Source organism: Marmota flaviventris, chromosome 12 (assembly GCF_047511675.1).
Source record: "Marmota flaviventris isolate mMarFla1 chromosome 12, mMarFla1.hap1, whole genome shotgun sequence".
Taxonomy (NCBI): Eukaryota; Metazoa; Chordata; class Mammalia; order Rodentia; family Sciuridae; genus Marmota; species Marmota flaviventris.
In genome coordinates this window covers 54,065,061-54,084,925 of record NC_092509.1, presented here as the reverse complement: position 1 = coordinate 54,084,925, position 19,865 = coordinate 54,065,061, and the positions used below count along the sequence as shown (strand labels likewise).

Below are 19,865 nucleotides of genomic sequence, written 5' to 3'. Positions count from 1 at the left end.
GTCTACCATCACTTCTGCTTCATGCTATTGGTCATGTTAAACAACTCTGGAGCAATGTGAGGGGAGGCTACACAAGGATGTGAATACCAGGAGGCAGTGATTATTGGAGCCCATCTTGGAAGCTGGCTATTACAGATGGCTATATAAAACTCTGTTACCTCCACTAAATTAACAACGTGAAGAATGGCTTATGTGTTTCAGAGTACTGCTGGTCTTTTGGATCCATGGTGAGGAAGGTTCCTCAGTTCCTCTCCCATACCCCCTGGCTCATTCTCGAGTAGATCAGTTGTCATTGGTTGACTACACTGAATACTTTGGTTGGACATGTAGTCCTATTGTGAGCTAGCCATGGGCTATGTGTGTGAGCTGTGAGCATTTGAGCGCATGCTTCCCTGACTGGGCTGTGCAACATGGTTCCCCCCGCTCCCCACACTAGCTCTGCCTTTGATCCCACACAGCACCTGAGATGGGTGTGGCCTTCCAAGATGTCAATCTGCTGACCATAAGACATCACAAAGCTAGACTCAATCCCCTGAAACCTGGTCCCTTGCCTTATTTGGAAAGAACATTCCATTGAACCTCCCTTTGTGAGCTCCCCTGCCCTCTATAAAAATAAAGAATCCAGGTGCAAGCTGTCTCTTTCTAACAGACCCTTAAAGTTGAGAACCATCCCTGATTCCTGCAAGCAAAAGGAATTTCTGTGTGTTGCATGCTTCTTTTACCATTTTCTTAAGTTATTGGTGTAGCCAGCTCTTGTGAACCCAGCTCAGGTTGCCAGCTAGCCAGTGTTAAAAGGTGGCGATGGGGGGAATTCTCCAATAGCTCTTAGTTGATTTTTCCATTTCAAAATTGCCAGCTGAGGAGATAACAGAATTGGAAAATTCAAATGATGATGATATATTCTTTGTATTAGATGTCTTTAGTTATAGGGTGATTTTTTTTAAGCCAATGGTAATTATACAAGTTTGTCTAAATGCAAGTGTATGTTATTAGCAAGGTCTTTGATAATAATAGTTGTGGAAGTTACCCAGGCCAACACTGTTATACCATATCTGGAGCAAGTGATGGCTTCACCCAAGGCATATAATTTTTCCTGGTCATGTGGTAAGAATTCAGCATAGCTCATTGGCCAATTTTATGCTTCTCCAGGAAAATTATTTCATATTAGTGATAAGATGGAGATAATCTTCATTGAAATTTATTTTTTTGTGGTGCAAAAGATCGAACCCAGGGCCTCGCACTTGCTAGGTGAGCGATCTATGGCTGAGCCACAACCCCAGCCCCCTGCTTCATTTTTTAAAAAATATTTATTTTTTAGTTGTAGTTGGACACAGTACTTTTATTTTATTTATTTGTTTTCATGTGGTGCTGAGGATCGAATCCAGGGCCTCATACATACAGTAGAGTTCTGGGCAAGCACTCTACTGCTCAGCCACAACCCCAGCCCAACTGCTTCATTCTTAATTGGTGCAACATGACCGGGGCCTACAACATCATTGCATCCCTGATGTGATGATCAGGTTAAACATGAACTTGGTTTGCTGTCTTAACATCATCTATATGAGAATGTATACTTTAAAATTCTAGCAAATGGGCAGATAATTTAATATTGTCTGGGAATGTGAACTATTTCTGATACTCTTCTCTCATTGGTATGGAAAATAACACATTTTCCAAGTTGACAGTTGCATAGCATATACCTGGAGTCTGACAAACTTGCCCTAGCAGTGTTTACCACATCTGGCATACTAGTTGCAATTGGTGCTACTACTTGATTAAATCTGTGAGAGTTGATGGTATTCTCCACGATTTACCCATTTTCTGTAGGGGTCAAGACTGGCAAGTACAAAGATATGTCAGAGACCAACAACCTTGTATCTTTTAGGTCTCTAATTGTACCATTAATTTCTGCTACCTTCCTCTCCCTAGCCCCTGGAAAATAATAATGATTTTCTCATTTTGTCAAGTTGTGTGTGTGTGTGTGTGGGGGGGGTGGAATAGAGATTTCCATTTGGTCTTCTCCACTGTGATTGCTCCTACTTCATAGACCAGAGTCCCCATGGGGGCTTTACTCCAACTTCTAGGTATATCAATTCCCACTGTGCAGTTGAAGACTGAGACAATGACTCTTGTAGGAGAGAAGCCACTGTGGCTCTCATAGGCCCTAACTCTAAAGGAGAAAGTGATGACACTTAGGGCCTCTGAGTATTATCAACTCAGAGCTGTGTATAATAGTCATCAAAAATGTCTGGTTATTCCCTTTCCCCAATACAGTCACCTGAATAAATGGTCATAGGTTTTTGAGAGACTTTTCAGGTGCCTCCATTTGCCATAGTGTTGCATAAGGCCCCTGCCACCTCTTCAGTCAATGAGTTCTGGATCTGAACTTTTACTCAGGTCTGGGATACTTTGCAAGGGATCATGACTTTTTATTGGGACAACTTCCCTGGGTCTCCTCTTCCATACCTTTTTAAAAAAATAGATGTTAATCAATAACCTTATAGAATAACCAACCATTTTTGTTCTAACAACACCTCATTCTCTTGTCTTTACTCCCTACAGGTTGAGCAGTCCCCATGGCTGCTCATGTCTTTATGGTAATGTAGGCTTTCTGAAAGTATAGCATCACTACCAGGCATCTCTTACCTGCCCATGAATATTAATGACACAGTTCTGTGACTACCTCTTCTGCGGTTATTCCAGACCTGCAGAGGAGAGCTAACACTAAATGTTTTAGTGATGCTTTAGGATCACAGATTTTCCATATCAGAGCTTCCAACCTTCCCATAACATGGGCTTGGCTGTGTTCAAACATTTCTGAAGCCCTGTGATGTCCAGGTCTTTAGTTTATTGTTCAATTATGTCGTCCCTTCCATTACTGATGATAATCTTTATAAGCTACCACTGAGACACTTGGTTCCTCTGCCTAGCTATTTACTGCTATGGTTCTCAATAGTTTCTCAGCAATCTGCAAGTCTGGAAAAACTTGAATTTTGGTTTTCTTAGGCATATAATATTGTTATTTAAAAAGAATTTTTATCTTTCTCCCCCCACCAGTGTTTAGACTCATTATGATAATGTCAGAACTTTCAAAACAGAAAGGAGTAGCAGGTATCCCTATCTTATTCCTATTCCTAATCTGTAGATCTGTGGACAGGTCTGTGCCTTTGGAGTTTCATCTTGTCTGTGATCTATTCCTGATTGCCTGTGCTGCAGATTTCAGACAATCACATAGCCAATTATTTTTCAATAAAGCTCTTTGCATTCACACACACACACACACACACACACACCTCCTTCTGGTTCTGCTTCTGTGGTTGAACCCTAACAAATACAAATACAATAATATTTGGACAAATTAAGAAGTTTATGTTAAGCATTGAACTTAAATGTTGAAACTTAGAAAGAAAACTTAAAGCGCCAGCTACCTCGTTTTCAATATAATACTTTTACATTTCATATATGAATCTACCATGAGGAAAACTCCTGAAATCTGCTTAAGAAAGATTACTTAAATTCACACACTTTTATTAAGTCCTTCATTACATTATATTACATTAATTACAATCATATAAAGTTTCATGCAAAATAATATTTGACATTTTCATTTTTTCAAATATTTAATTTATACTTAGGATTATAATAGCCAAACTTAATTTTTTAAAAATGCCATATAACAGTATATAGAATATCTTTCAAATTAATACAAACACATTAAATATTTTAATTTAATAATATACTATATATAAAAATATTTCTGTTTATGGGTAATTTAAGAACACTTTTTGAGTTTGATAATATTTTGGGCTTCTATTTAGTATTTTTGGTCAAACATACACTCTTAATATAGCCATATATACATGTGCACACACACACACATTCTTTCCTCATACACATATTCAAAGTAAACTAATTTTTCTTTTGTTTTCCTGGTGGTTTGTTAAGTGGTTTATAAATATAGTATCTATAAACCCTCATATACTGGAAGTAGCTCAGGACTAGAATCGTGAAAAACAGTAGCATCAGGACAAAGAGGATAGATGCAACCAGATAGAAGCTTGGGCTGAAATAACAAAAACAAAAAAATCATTAGAAGTCATTGTTCACACTTTCGCTGTTAATTTACTCAGTCAAATAGTTTCTGAATACCTAATTACTATGCCAATGACTGAGAACAAAGATCAATAAGACATAGTGTCTATCCTCAAGGTATTAAAAGTGTTTGAGGCTGGGCCTGGGGTTATAGTTCAGTGGTAGTGGGCTTGCCTAGCGTGTGTGAGGCACTGGGCTCAATCCTCAGCACCACATAAAAATAAATAAAGTATTTGAGGCTGACTAGGGAGGAAAATAATGTGATCAGTATGATAAAGCAGAGCATGAAGTTCTGTGGGAGCCATGCCTCACAGAAGGTCCTCTAGTGGAGGGCACCCTGGACACGTGTGGGTAGGGGTGGATGAAATCTGGGAGTGAAGGAAGTGTTCCAAGCGAAGGGAGAAGTGAAGGCCATGGAAGTGTGAGGAAACCTTGAGATCACTCCTGAAACATTCTGGAACTGATAATAGCTCGATTTCCTGGAACTCAGATGCTGGGTAGAGTAGTTAGAGATAGGTGGTAGGCAGGGGTCAGATGAGAAAGACAGTTTACATCAGGCTAGAGAGCATGGATTTTAGTGGAAAGGCAAGAGGGAACTTCAGGGGGTATGACATAGGATTGACATTTTAAAAAGATGATTCTGATAGTAGCATGAAGAATGGATAAAAGGGAAGCCTGAGTGCAAAGATGGGAAAACCAGTTCTGAGATATCTGTAATAATTCAGTTATAATGTGGGTCTAAATTAATGGCTGAAGAAATGGAGAGAAGTGGACATATGTTTGGCAGTTAAGTTGGATTGATCTCCATGATGTTTTAAGATGTGGTGTTTGAGAAACATGAATAAAGGATGTTGCCCAAGTTTAGGGATAAGTTACCAAAGGGATGGCATCACAACCCAAAAATAGAGGATTCAAATGGAAGAGCATTTTTCTCCTCCTCCTTCTTCTCTCCACCTACCCCCCCCCCCCTTAAAAACTTGGGTCTTGCTATGTTCCTGAGGCTGCTCTCAAACTCCTGGACCAAGGGATCCTCTTGCCTCAGCCGCCTGAGTAGCTGGGACCATAGGTACATCCTACCATGTCCAGCTTAGAGTACTTCTTGTGTGTGTGATTATGGCTGGTTTGCTTTGGGGAATTTTGAATTTAAGGTACCTAAAAGTCAGCCAGATAGGTGTGTGTGTGTGTGTGTGTGTGTACATCATTTATTAAATGTTACTCTTGGTGGGTGCCAGACATGTGCCTCTTCACTCAGGACTCTGCATGGGTGCCTTCCTTCAGAGTAGATTTGCTTTCTATTTGGTGTCCTAGTATCTGACATTAGTTTTTGGTTCCCTTTTAAACCATAATTATCGTTATCAGTGTTACAGTTTCTGTAAGTTCCCATAGTTGCCTAGTCTGATCATTCTCATCTGTGGCTATAAACATTATTGGGCTCTACAGAATGTATTTTTTTTCTTTAACAAAATAATATAATAACCATCTGATACCTTTTAGGCATTGTGCAAGTTGCTGGCAGGACAATGATGAGGAAAAATAGACATGGGCCCCATGTCTATTTTAGTGGGGACATAATCAAATGATCAAGGAGAAAATAAATCTAAAACTGCAATTGTGATAAAGAACTAAGAAGGAAAGAAATATAGTATAGTGAAATCTCATTGTAGTAGGATTTAATGTGGTAAATGGGATCCAGAAATGCCTTTTTGGGGAAAAGATAATTATCCCCCAAATCTGAAGAATGAACAGAAGTTGGTAAAGTTAAGTAATAAAGAAGGAAATGAAGAGATTCCAGACAGAGGGAATAACATGTGGAAAGTTCCTGCCATGGGACAGAGTACAGAGAAGGCGAGGGTCTGAAAGAAGTTTGGTGAGTCTGGAGCTAAGTGAGTGCATGATCCAAGATAAGGAGAAGTAGTTAGGGGGTAGATCATGTGAGGCCTTCTAGACCATATGAAGGAATTTTACTTCTATAGAAGGAAACTTCATGTGTTCAAAGTTACTACAATTAACACTTTGAAAATATTACTCTGGCTCCAAAGACGAGAAAGAACTAGAAAAAAGTAAGAGTGAATAAGGAGAGTTTGGTTAGTAGTCTATTTCAGAGATAATGGTAGTTTGGATTGGGGTAGTGGTGATGGTTAGTAAGAAGTGGATCTATTCAAGGCCCACTTAGGAGATTAAATGAGTGGGAGCTAATGGTGGTTTGAATATGAATGCTAGGTTTATCATTTTTGTTTTTGACTTGTAAGCTTACATAGTCAGATATACTATTTTCTGGAAGAGGGAAAATTGGAAAACAGGGTCGCCACCTTGTTGAACTCCAGAGTGTACAATCAACACTGTAGGTTATATGAATTGATCCTCCTGGAGCTGCACAAGGACAGTCCACAGGACTGAGTGTGATGACCCAGATGGATCAGTTGTAAGGTGGGACAGATACTTGGGTAGGAGAGTGTGTGGTAAGATCATGAATTCACTTTTGGACATGTCCAAAATGTGATTCCTGGAATGATGCTTTAGGAAACAGAAGAGTTACCAGTAATAACAGTGTCCAGAGTGGGACTATGGGAGCAGACAGCTGAGGTGCAGTAGAGGAGGAGGTCACCAAGCATGAGAAAAGGCCATGATGTTGAGCAGGATTGGTAATGTAGACACTGATGGTGGGGTTCATTATGGAGAGGAAATCAGTATGACAGGGCCAGTTATTGATGAATGAAGGAGAATTTAGGGAGGACATAAACAATGAGCTAGGGCTATAGCAGAGGCCCTGAACCTCAAGGATAAATGTGTGTTTGATATTTTTCTGCATTTTTGTAAAAACCAGGATAATGGTTTGAAACTGCGAATTAGTCCCTGACGTACAAAGAAAGTGTAAGAAAATAGCATTACAAAGAAGGGCTGGAGGTGAAGCAGTATCCTCAGGAGAAGCCTGGTTTCACCAAAGGGGATAGAGGGAGGATTCAGAGGACAGTTGAGACTAGTTCAGTGGTGGCAATTTCAGAGGATAGAATGGAAAAACTGGAGAAACTGCTCCCAAAAAGGGCTCTTTTACTGGAAGATGTTCACCCCCAGCTGGCCCCAGTCTGTCTCTGGTATCCTGTAGGGTCCAGGTGTTAACAGAGGCTAAACTATAGTTACTAACTTAGTGGACTATGCCACTCCCTATGCCACACTGGTATGCCTGGAATTCAGCTGCTTGAGGGTGAGAGCTGGAGCAAATGGGTTGACTTTATTCTTTCTCCTCTCTTCCCTTCCTCCCTTGGCTCCTTATTTTGTTGGTGGGTACTTAGGTGAACCACCACTCTTCATATTCAGCTAAATCAAACATGCCAATGTCATGAGGAAGAGAAGTCATTGGGAAACAGTTATGTATGTTTCCCAAAGTTAAGTGAGAAATGACACTTGCTTTATCTCATTTACAGATTATTCATACCATGAACCTTCCATGTCCATGAAACACTGAACCATCAGTAATACTAAAAGCAGGCCATAAATAGCTTCTACCATGTGTGTGTGTGTGTGTGCGCGCGCTGGGAATTGAACCCAGGGCCTTGCACATGCTAGGCAAGTGCTCTGCTGCTGAGATATATCCCCAGAATCTTTCTTCTACTTTTAATTAACATTTTACGAAAAATCAAAAAACCCCACAAACAAACAAACAAAAAACACAAAAGAAAACAATCCCCAAAATACCAGGCCCAGGACAGAAGCAAAGTCATTTTATGTCCTAACTTAAATATTATGACTTTTTCTAAGTGTCCTCTAAGGGAACTGGAACTGAGACCAGGCACATGCCTTTACTAGTTGTTTCCTGGATACATCAGAATGACAGTCAGTGCACTGTCTCCACTGCAGCATTTTACCACCTGCCAAGTAGGTGGAGTCGAGGAACATGTCATGAGGAAGAGAAGTCTAATAGGAAGGCAGGGGACACTAGGTATAGTAACAGGATTTTTCAGGAATTCCTTCCTGTTGTACCCATAGTACACACATATTGTTTTTAGAAAATCATGTAAAGGCAGAAATATTAGTGCTTTAGGAAAATAGCAAGTCTGTCACTTGGGAAGACAGATTTCACAGAGAGCCCAAAAAAAAAAAATCTAAATATAGATTTATAAATGCTTCATTTGAGTTTTTTGTTTGTGGGTTTAAGATTAGGTTCAATTACATGATATTTTGGATAATAGGATTTTAAACTGGGGACCCTGATAAGTGATTGCTCAGGCTCTGTTTTGGGGAATATTGGGGTGCCTTTCCTTTTTAGCCACCACTCTTATATTGTAGAAATTCCTTCACTAAAGCCTTTCCTTACCTGGGAATCACGCCATAGGTCTCTATTGCAAATATAGCCATTAGATTACAGAAACTGCAAATCAGAAAAATAACAGTAAAGAGTAAATTAAATGCAATATATTTAAAACTTCCTCTATATCTCTACAATAATAATCAAATCATATATAATCTTAGTTAAGGTGTAATATTCTTTTTTAAAAAATTTTTTAGTTATATATGACAGAATTAATTTTGACATAATTATAAAAGCATGGAATATATCTTTTTCTAATTCAGACCCAATTACCTCTTCTTCCTCTTCCCTCTCCATCCCCATTCCCTTTCCTCTATTGATCTTTCTGCCATTTACCCATAGTTTTTGTTTTTAAATTAATTCTTGTGGATGTACACGATGGTGAGATTCACTGTGTTAAATTCATATTTGTACATTGGAAAGTTATGTCAGATTCATTCCACTGTCTTTCCTTTTTCCATCCCTCTTCCCTTCCCTTCATTCTCTTTTGTCTAATCCTGTCTCAGCCTCCTGAACTGCTGGGATTACAGGTGTGTGCCACTGTGCCTGACAGTTTGTTGAGTTCTTTACGTATCTTGGAAATTAATGCCCTATCTGAGGGGTGGGTGGCAAAGACTTTCTCCCATTGTGTAGGCTCTTTCTTCATGCTCTTGTTTTCTTTGCTGTGAAGAAGGTTTTAATTTCATGTTGTCTCATTTATTGATTTTTGATTTTATTTCTTGTGCTTTAGGAGTCTTGCTAAGGTAGTCAGTTCCTGAGCAGATATGTTGGAGGGTTGGGCCTACATTTTCTTCTAGCAGTTGCAGGATTTCTGGTTTAATTCCTAGTTCTTTGATTCACTTTGATTCAAAATTTTGAATTTTGTACAGGGTAAGAAACAGGGGTTAAGTTTCATTCTACTACATATGGATTCCCAATTTTCCCAGTATCATTTCTTAAAGAGGCTATCTTTTCTCCAATGTATGTTTTGGCACCTTTGTCAAGTGTGAGATAACTATTTAAGTTGGTTTTTCTCTGTATCTTCTTCTATTCTATCCTGTTGGTTTTCATGCTTGCTTTGGTGCCAATATCATGCTGTTTTTGTTACTGTAGCTCTGTAGTATAATTTAAGGGCTGTTATTGTGATGCTTCCTGCTTCACTTTTCTTGCTAAGGATCACTTTGTCTATTCTGGGCCTCTATTTTTCCTAATGAATTACGTGACTGCTTTTTCTATGTGTGAGGAATGTCATTGGACTTTTGATGGGAATTGCATTGCATTTGTATAGTGCTTTTGATAGTATGGATTTCAGAAATGAATAAATGCTCTAAATTTCCAGGTAATATTAATTTCCAGGTGATGAAAAGTCTGAGTCTACTTACATAGCTTTAGTCTCCAGACATTTAAAAACTTCTTCCTTCCCAAAGATTGGGCCTGAATCACACTCAAGAGGTAGCATTGAACAGAGAGGTATGATCATTCATTTTGTTTTTATCACTAAACTTAATCTCCCACTCACCATTTTTCAAACCTTCTAGAGGTTGGACACACATAGGAGGAGAGGATCAAAATTTTATGTGACTATTTTCTTGGCCAAAAGTACGTAGGTATTGAATGCTCAAATATTAGGGTTTTCTTTTGAGGAGAGATAGAACTAGCATTTCAACTTTTAACACATAGACTGGGTTCTTCAGACATTTTCATCTTGTAAAGTTCCAGGAGTCAGGTGATGCCTACTGTATTTACCAATCACCCACCAATCATGGACTCCTATTTTTTTCCCCACACATTATTCTTTTGGGGTCACCTAACCCTTTATGTAGGCAGGGGTGGTGCCTTTCATGAGAGCTCAAGTATAGTTTCCCTTCTCTCTCTCTCTCTTTCTTTCAAGCAGGGATTGAACTCCGGGGCACTCAACCACTGAGCCACATCCCCAGCCCAATTTTGTATTTTATTAGAGACAGGGTCTCACTGAGTTGCTTAGTGCCTTGCCTAGGCTGGCTTTGAACTCGTGATCCTCCTGTCTCAGCCTCCTGAGCTGCTGGGTTTACAGACTTGCGCCACCGCGCCCGGCCCAGTTTACCTTTTTTTGAGTCAGGGGCTCATTAAGTTGCCCAGGCTAGTCTCAAACTCCTGGGTTCAAATGATCCTCCTGTCTCAGCTTTCAGAGTAGCTGGGACTCCCTGTGCACACCAGCATGCCTAACAAAGTCTAATTTCCTTTAATGGTGTGCATATTTGAACCCATTGAAAGTGAAAACTCCCCCCTCCCCGCTTTGGTGAGAGCCCTATTTCTGTCCATTGCATCACTCTTTAGCCTATTGTCAGTGTACCTGTAAGCAGCCTACTGTCTTCAAATTTTCTAGATCATAGTCAAAAGTAGTCCTTGTTTCCCCACTCACAAACCAAGAGACCCAGTTAGCTTCCCCATGTGGTTCTCCGAGGTCTCTTTTACTTGTGGAGAGTACCCACATGCAGGAAGGAGGCACAGCACTCAGAAAACTCTCTCCAGAGAAATTCTACTAGCTTTTCTTTCTTTCTTTTTTTAAATGAAGTTGAATATTTTATTTCTTATTTTGTTGAAAGCTGTTGTTAGCTTAACACCAGTAAATGCAGTACATTATAAAATTAAGACAGTATTGTTCTTCTGACACTATACAACACACACTTTCTTCCATGCCCAGTTTTTTTTCCGAAGGAAGATCATAAAGTATATTGACCCAAATCTAGGGATGGGTGAAAGCAAATTACAATATTATATTAGGCTTATAACAAGATTATCCTTGAGTTACATACTTTTTATAAGTAGTTTTTGCCACAGATAATTTCATGAATTCTGATATCAGTCTAATTCCTACTCCAAAAATGATAAGGAATTGTAAAAAAGATGCATATTGTGTTTATCTGCAGTCATTGGGAAGTTAAGGGGTATCTTCTTCCAGTAGCAGTGTTGAGAGTAGTTTTTTAAGTCTTCTATCCACCACTAATTTAAGACAGCTGCAGAAGTTATAAACACTAGTTTCTTTAGGGTGCCATTTCCACTCAATAGATTTTATGTATTTCTCATATGCTTCTTTGCTTACTAGGTCATCTAGTTCTGAAGGGTCACTCAGTGTCATCTTTATCAGCTAATCTTCATCATAGCAAGATTTGTTCACAAACCCTGGGTTTTCTGCAAGTGCCTCATTAATTTCAGTTACTTCTCCTGATAGAAGAGAATAGAGTTCACTGGCAGCTTTCACACTATCCAAAGCACCAAACTCATCTTGTTTTTTCAATTTTGTCTCAACTTCAGGCAGACTACAGTAAACAACATCTCCCAGAGCTTCCTGTGCAAAATTGCTGATTCCCACTATTCCAATACCATTCCCTGTAGTTATCCATTCAAGTTTCTCTGTGAATTTTCGCAGGAGAGCAGAGCGAGTTATGTGCTCAGTGCCCGCACAGCTCCACCCTCACCCGCCAGGGCTGCTGGCAGGCACAGTGTAGCGGGCACAGGGGCTGCTCCAGGCTGCAGCAAGCGCGCACCACGCCTCTTGCAGCGCCATGTCTGCAAGGGTCCAGAGGGTCGCCCGCTGCACCTCTGCCACCCTCCTAGCCTTTCTTATGAACTCCCAGTCTTTCAAATATATTGCAGGTTACTGGGGGAAGGAACCAGTTTGGGAACACTCTCTTGTAAAGTCCTGCCTTGGTGATTATGATTTTAGAATGTGGGAAGAATTGACTCTGGGGTCTCTACCCAAACTGTAAGACAGAGAGATTTGCATCTGAATACCCAATTTACTGTGTTTTCCTATTAACTTTCAATTTTTTTCTCTACATATTTTTCTTTTATTTGAACAGCATACTGCTCTGTCCCTTATTACCCTCAATTCCTTAAGCATGTGTATCTCCTTAAATTCTTCTCTCTCTTTATGATCTGTTAGTTAACTCACGTGTGCTCATGGACTCCTTATAGAAGATAACCATGTTTGTATTTTCAACTTTTTGTCATCAGCTTTTTTTCCCCCCAACTCCAGGCTCAAATTAGAATTTTAAACTGTTTATAGGATACCTTTCCTTATGTAGTTCATTGCCCTTTTGTTATGGTTTGGATATGAGGTGTCCCCCCAAACTCTGTGTTAATGAAGAAGGTGAAATTGTTAGATGATGACAGCTGTAACCTAATCAGTGGATTAATCCATTTGATGGATTAATAATTTGAATGGACTAACTGGGTGGTAACTGTAGGCAGGTGGGTGGGGCTGGGGGAAATGGGTCATTTGGGATATACCTTTGTGGTTCACATCTTGTGCCTGGCTCCTGGTGCCCTCTCTCTGCTTCCTGAGCAGCTTTCCTCTGCCATGCCCTTCTGCCATGATACTTCATCTCATCTCAGGTCCAGAGTAATAGAGTCAGCCAGCTACGAACTGAGACCTCTGAAACCATTGTCCATAAAAAAAACCTTTTCCTCCTCTAAGTTGTTCTTGTTTGGGTATTTTGGTCACAGAGATAAAAACCTGACTAACACACTCCTCAAATTCAAAGTCAGAACACTTATTTCAATACCTCCCCCAAAGATAAATAATACCCATTACCTTAATGGTCAAAGAATAGACCATTATTTAATCACCTGTCTAGAAAACTTGAAACCATACAGATTCCTTATTTTTCCTTCACTTCCCACATTAGGTCAAGATAATCATTCATTTTCTAATGCATGACACCTTAATTTTTTCTTCCATACTTCCTGTCACTAGGCCTTCCTTTAACTCTTGCCTTGTTAATATCACTTTTTTTCATTTATGTGGTTAAAGTTTATTCTCCTTCTGCACCATTCTTTATTCTATTTCCAGGCTAAATTCTCCAGAATTTCCCCTAGTGAAGAAACTAAAGAAACTCCCTTGGACATGGGTTGAAATTTACTTAAACATTATGAATTGCCTTAAAATTATCCCCCTTTTTGCTTTCTACCTTCCTCTCACTCAGGAAACTTTTCACACGACTTTATGACTCTGTGAACTGAAGATAATGTACAGTTAGCTTCATTTCATTATTAATGTAATTTCTTTCACCTGAAGTGTCTATTTTAGTCCATTGTCAATGTAAATTCTACAGATTCAGCATCCCTATTTTCAAAAACCCAAATCCGAAGTGCTCCAAAATCTGAAACTTTTTGAGCTTTGTCATGATACCACCGTGGAAAAGTCCACACCTGATTTCATATGATGGGTCAAAGTCAAGCTAGGTTAGACTAGTTTTTTTTTTTTTTTTTTTAAATATCCTTTACAATTGCTGCCTAAAGTCTAGATAAGCACAAACCTGATTTTTGTTTCCACAGGTGGAAAAGTTAGATTATTAATGGAAAGAAGGAAGATGAGTAGTTGAGAGTAAGAAAATGAATAAATGGGTTATGTAACAAGAGAAATCCAATATTATATGAACACTCTGAAAGAGATTCAGAGCAAGAGATGGCATTATTTCTTAGCTCAATTACACCAGATGCCTGAAGGGATGAAGCTTTATGTTTGTTAAGACCACTCTTATTTTTGGAACTCAGTAAGTTGGACTAGAAGCCTGTAAACATGAGTAGTTTTACTCTGGAAGATTTATTCATACGATATGATGGGGGTTTTAGTAATGCAGCATTGTTTTTCAAGTTGTATGTTCTTTTGATGTAAGGAATTCCTGTTTGAAGACTAGAGGGTAGGCTGTGATATAATATTCCAATGTATTCTCCCCCCCATGACCTGGCATACAACTCCTGGAATACTTGGAATCTTCATAATTATAAGTTGTCTTTTGATATGCTAAGGCGTTGATTGATGGTTGGCAGCCCCTGGGTAGTTTCAGGATGAGTGTTCTTAACAGAAAGACCAAGGCCAAATTAGAGGGTTGGGACTTCTAATCTGTCCCCCTTCCATTCTCCAGGAAGGGAGAAGGACTATAGGTTAAGTTGATCACCAATAACTAAGAATTTAATCAATAATGCCTATGTAATGAAGCCTTTGTAAAAGCCCCCAAAAGAGTAAAGAGAGCTTTCAAACATGTGGATGTTCCTGGAGGGTGGTACACCCAGACAGCATGGAAACTCTACACCTGTTCCTACATGCCTTGCCCTGTGAATTCTTCATCTGTATCCTTTGTAATATCCTTTACAACAAACCATTATTCATTAAAACAAAACTAACAACAACAACAACAACAACAAAAAACAAAACAAAACAAAAATCTAACACTGGCCCAATACAAGCATTGTATAAAATTATAGTTCAGCTTATGTGCAGAGGTATATGTGAAATATAAGTTACTTTCCTAGTTAAACTTGGGTGTTATCACTAAGATTTTCTGAAAAAAAAAAAGCAAAAAAACCCAAAAAACTAGAAATATGAAACACTTCTGGTCCCAAGCAATTTGGATAAGGGCTACTTATCCAAAACCTGTTCCATGTCCTCCAGAAATTTTTCTTTTACTGCTCAAAATAACGTTAATTTTTCCCATTTCTGAATTACTATTATGCCTGTTAACAATACAAATGATTATATTAGAAAATTTCTCATGAATTTTCTCTGATTTCACCTCATTTGGTTTGCTTGGGTACACTCACACTTGCTTCCCTAAGCAGCCTAAGTATTAACACCTTGAAGGCTAGGTTTGCATTTATCTTATGTTTGGATCTATTGTGGCAGTGAGACACAGTAAAGTACTCAGAATGTAATTTTATTTTATTTCATTTTATTTTAAACATTGTTGTCAGTTATTGATGGACCTTTATTTATTTATATGTGATGCTGAGAATCGAACTCAGGGCCTCACTCATGCTAGGCAAGTGCGCTAACACTGAGCCACAATCCCAGCCCCCAGAATGTAATTCTAAATGGAGTGATTTAGTTAACGTTTAACATAAAATCTCCTACCTAGGATGTTGAATGAGATTGCTACAAAATGAAAAGGCAAATATAGAACTAGCAAGAATAACAACAATTGAATCTGTAGATGGCATCAAATTAAATCAAGAAAACAAAAAATTAATTTTGAGGAACCAATACTAAAACTATTGCAATAAAACATTTATATTCACCTGTAGTTTGGGTCCAGGATCTTCACACGAAATATATACATTCCAGAGTGGCCCATGGGCCAATATATGTGATTATTATTAGAACTGTTGATAATCTCATATGGTTGACTTAAGTCTCCTGGTTTTCCAACAGCATAAGAAAAACAGGTCCTATAGTTCTGAACAAGATACAAAGACAAAAATCCTAAGAACATTTTTCTGACTTTAACGAACAAAATTATATTCTAATATATTTATCTCGAATAATTATTTAGAGGTGTAATGGCTAGTCTCTTCTATTCTACCATTGCAATGCTCTGTAGCATTTTTAGAGGCTACATTGGGAAAAACTTGTGAAAAGGGAAACTTAGTAAGAGCAAATGCTATAATTATTTTGTATTTAAAAGTACAAATAAATCAACAAAGCATAAAATCCTCCAAAGATTCTAATTTGGGATAGAAACTAATTTGCAAAGACACAATAGTGGAGTTGTTACATCCTTGGGTTCTTATCCTCCTTTGGGACTTCTATTTATTCCCATTATTATTAGTGTCTCTCTCTGGGGGGGGGGTATGTGTGTCTCAAGATAGACACTAAAAACAGTACTCCCCCCACCCCCATTCCTGGCTTCACTTTTCAAAGCACACATGAAACAACCTATAATGTATATCCTTGTTTCTGCATTCTTTTTGTTTTGTTTTATTTTATGGTGCTAGGGATTATACCTAGTGCCTCATGCACGCTAGGCTATGCTCTACCTCTGAGCTATACTCCCAGCCCTTGTTTTCTTAAATTTTATTTTGCCAATTTGCCTAAGCTGGCCTCAAATTTGCCATCCTCCAGCCTAAGCCTTCTGAGTAGCTGAGATTACAGGCATCCACCACCCACATCTGACTGCTTCTGAATCCCTTTGGGTCCTGTGTGCTTTTAAACCTACATAAAGTTCTTCTCTTCTACCACTCCTGCTCTCTGGAAACTTCTTGTTTGAAGGAAACAAGAATATATTAGTTTGAATATGTATCCCAAAGTTGGAAACCTGATCTTCTAATGCAAAGGTATTGGGAGGTAGGGATAATGGGAGGTGTTTGGGTCATGGGGGTACCTGGCTCATGAATGGATTAATGTAATTACGTTGGGAGTGGTTTTGTTATCCTGGTAGTGGATTCCTTTTATAAGAATTAGTTTGGATGCCTCTTGCTCACTGTCTTTCTTGACCTTGACATCTTCTTTGCCCCCTCACCCTGAACCTTCCACCTTTGATGCTATAAGAAAGCCCTTGCAGGATGTTAATGCTATGCCCTTCAACCTCCCAGTCTTCAGAAGTGTGAGCCAATAAATGTTTCTTTATATTAATTACTCAGTTATAACAGCACAAAATGTACTAAGAGAATGGTCTTTTTCTTTTTTCTACTCTTCTTAAAGTATTTCTCTTCAATGAATAATTTCCCAGTCAACTGATCAGTCAGCTCTTACACAGTCTCAAAAGAACTTCCCCATGGCAACTCCATGTTATGATTAGATGGTGTTAATGATAAGCTCTGGAGTGAAACTTACTGCTTTATCTCCAGGCTGGCACACAGTAGGTGGCATATTTGTTGATCCTTAATTTGAAATGCTGTTAAAGTGTTTTATTTTGTTTTTAAATATTCAAGAGCTAGGTCTGCAGTCTGTGCCTGCAACCTCTTTCTCTGGACTTAGGTTGAATGACCTCTAATAATAGGTGTCTTAGGTTGGCTCTATCCATCCACTCAGAAACTTTCTGTGAGTGCTATTTGTTCATGGCTATTTGGTATGCTAGGCAACCATGCCCTAGTTTCTCTGGAGACCTTTCTATCAACTATGCCTCCTGGAGAGTTTTCTCAGAAAAAAAAAAAGGAAACTGCTTTATTCAAGTGTGAGGTACAATTCTAATTATGTCTATTCTTACTTCCCTGGATATCATGAAACTATGAGGATATGGATACTTTATCCTACTTATTGATACCTCCATTCTGATAATCAATTATTCTTCATTTTTTTCAAGGAAATAAAATTGTTTATCAAGGTCTGCAGCTAATTTAACAGTACAACTTTAATTAAATGAGAATTCTAGCATCACCTCTTCCTGAGAGTAGCATTTATGGATATTTGCACACCCCCCCCCCCCCCCCCCCCGCTTTTGTCTGCCCACAGTCATTATCAATAGAACATTGATTCCTTTTGGATGTCACTAGAGTGGGAGGGTAATTCCAAGTCCTTACCTTTCATTATAGAAGCTGACAGGCACATATTCTTACCCCTAGGACTTCGCTGGAATGGGGTAGCACAGGAATTTGAATTAAAAATGAGGAGATGCAATGGGAGTAATGTTTAGAGGTAATTCATCCCAGTGGAAGTGCCCTAACCAGGTTGAAAGAATTGTTTGAAGAAATGAAATTTGAGACTAAAATGCATTTCATGCAAGAATGCAATGGGTTAAGTCACTGAGTTAAAAGTAAACGCACAGGCTATCAGGGTGATGTTGAGAAGATTGCTTACCATTTATATTCCAGTAATGACAAGTATGAATTGAGCCAAGAACAGTTTGATTAAATGGAGCAGAAGGTCCAGCTGATGCTCAGCTGTGCATATACCACTGGCTGGTTGTCTTGGCTGTAGTTTCCCTCTTCATGTTAATGATATTGTGATATGAAAGATCAGATGAAATAAACAGCAATCAGGGGCAGAGAACGCATATGTTCTACTTCCACTTTGAGAAAGGTCTGGGAAAATCTTGGAAGCTATTTGCATGATAAACAAAGGATGAGATCACAAGGGGAACAGAACCAGGTTGTGCACAAGAGAGTTGTATTGAGCTATACTGTCAAGAAATTTTTGGATAAAACAGATCTGTTATATACTGTCTGGTTTTAGCTAAGAGCCACTGTAAAGAATCCAAATGTTTTGTGCCATAACCCACCCTGTCTGGTGGTAATTTTTCCTGGAAGGAAACACTAAGGAAGCAGACTCTACGAGTTGGCTTCTGCACAGGGTAGTGTGAGCTGCAGAAGCTCTGAGAACACAGCCTGAACAACCTGTGCTGAGCTGGGGTGAGGAGTTAATTGTCACTGAGTGCCTGGAATACCAATTACCAGAACTAACCACCCAGGGAGGAATTTTTGAAGGGATGCTGCAAATAAGCTAGTGAATCTTTACTTTGATGAAAGAACAGATTTGGGTGTGGGACCCTAGAATCAGGAGCCTCAATGGGTATAAATCATGATTAATTGTTCTAAGGTTTAGATAAAGATTGAAAAGGGTGTCAATCTATGGGTTTGCCATGAAGATGGGTGAATAGCAGGTAACTGCTATTACAGACTAGCTTATATGCGAAATGGTTCCAGCCTTTTATGTACTTAAGATTGCACCCAGGGCTGGGGATGTGGCTCAAGCGGTAGCGCGCTTGCCTGGCATGCTTGAGGCCTGGGTTCGATCCTCAGCACCCCATACAAACAAAGATGTTGTGTCCGCCGAAAACTGAAAAATAAATATTGAAATTCTCTCTCTCTCTCTTAAAAAAAAAAAAAGATTGCACCCAAAGAAAGACTGCTGTGTTTCTACAAGAACTGAGATGATTCTCATTCAGAGAACAACCATGTGCCTCGTAAATCTTTTGGGGTCAGAAAGTTTGCACTTTCATCTATCCTGGGTCATGTTATTTTATCATATATTCTTATTATAAACTTTGAATAAGTAACACTTACTGGATTTACCTGGTGGCATTTATTTCTTATTCTTTTCTTATTTTGCCTACATTTTGACATCCATCCATACAATGATATTGTGGATATAATATTCTATTTTTAACTCTGCTAAGTTTTGAAGGTAGCTAGGAACATAGACTATGATTCTCTGGTATTTACAACAATCCCTTGTATAACTCCCTCTTTTCATACACTTATGTATTTACCCTCTGGTTTGTGGATTCCTTTTTAAAGGTGGGTATTGCAATCACACTGAAAATTCCTCTGCTTCCCTTCCTAGCAAGTCACTTTCTTTTATATAGGTGGGTCATTTTATAATTATTTTAATCCTAAGTGTCACTGCTAAAATTCTTAATTTTGTTCAATTTAATGAAGTATTATTATGTCTTGATAAAATGCAAAGATAATTATTAAAAAAATACATCTTTTACCATTTCTTACCTTTGTCTACATTTCTACCATTGCAATCTCTAGCGCATTTATAAAATAATGTTGGGTATAGATTAATGAAAAATAAGTGAAGGTCTCATTATTTTCTGATGTCTATTAACTGCAAAAATACAAAACAGCTTATATTTTTTGATGAAGGGTTCTTCTGAGTCAACATTAGACTATCAAACTTCTTGTTTTACCAATTTGGTCAAAATAGGAACCCATGAACATTACTGAAAGAATATGTGACCCTTGCTAAATTAAGTTCATGAACTAGACATACATAATCCTAACT

The 19,865-nt window shown here is 38.6% G+C and overlaps 1 protein-coding gene across 1 annotated transcript in view; it reads right to left on the bottom strand.

Annotated features, from left to right (window-relative positions):
- Positions 1–3,909: 3,909 nt before the first annotated feature.
- Positions 3,910–19,865, bottom strand: part of Catspere (catsper channel auxiliary subunit epsilon) — a 158,413-nt gene continuing 142,457 nt past the window's right edge. The window contains exons 20-22 of the mRNA XM_071619668.1: positions 15,437–15,594; positions 8,405–8,458; positions 3,910–4,063 (exon numbers count right to left, since the gene is read on the bottom strand). Of these exons, the coding sequence (XP_071475769.1) occupies positions 3,910–4,063; positions 8,405–8,458; positions 15,437–15,594 (366 nt within the window). The remainder of the gene's footprint in view (positions 4,064–8,404; positions 8,459–15,436; positions 15,595–19,865) is intronic.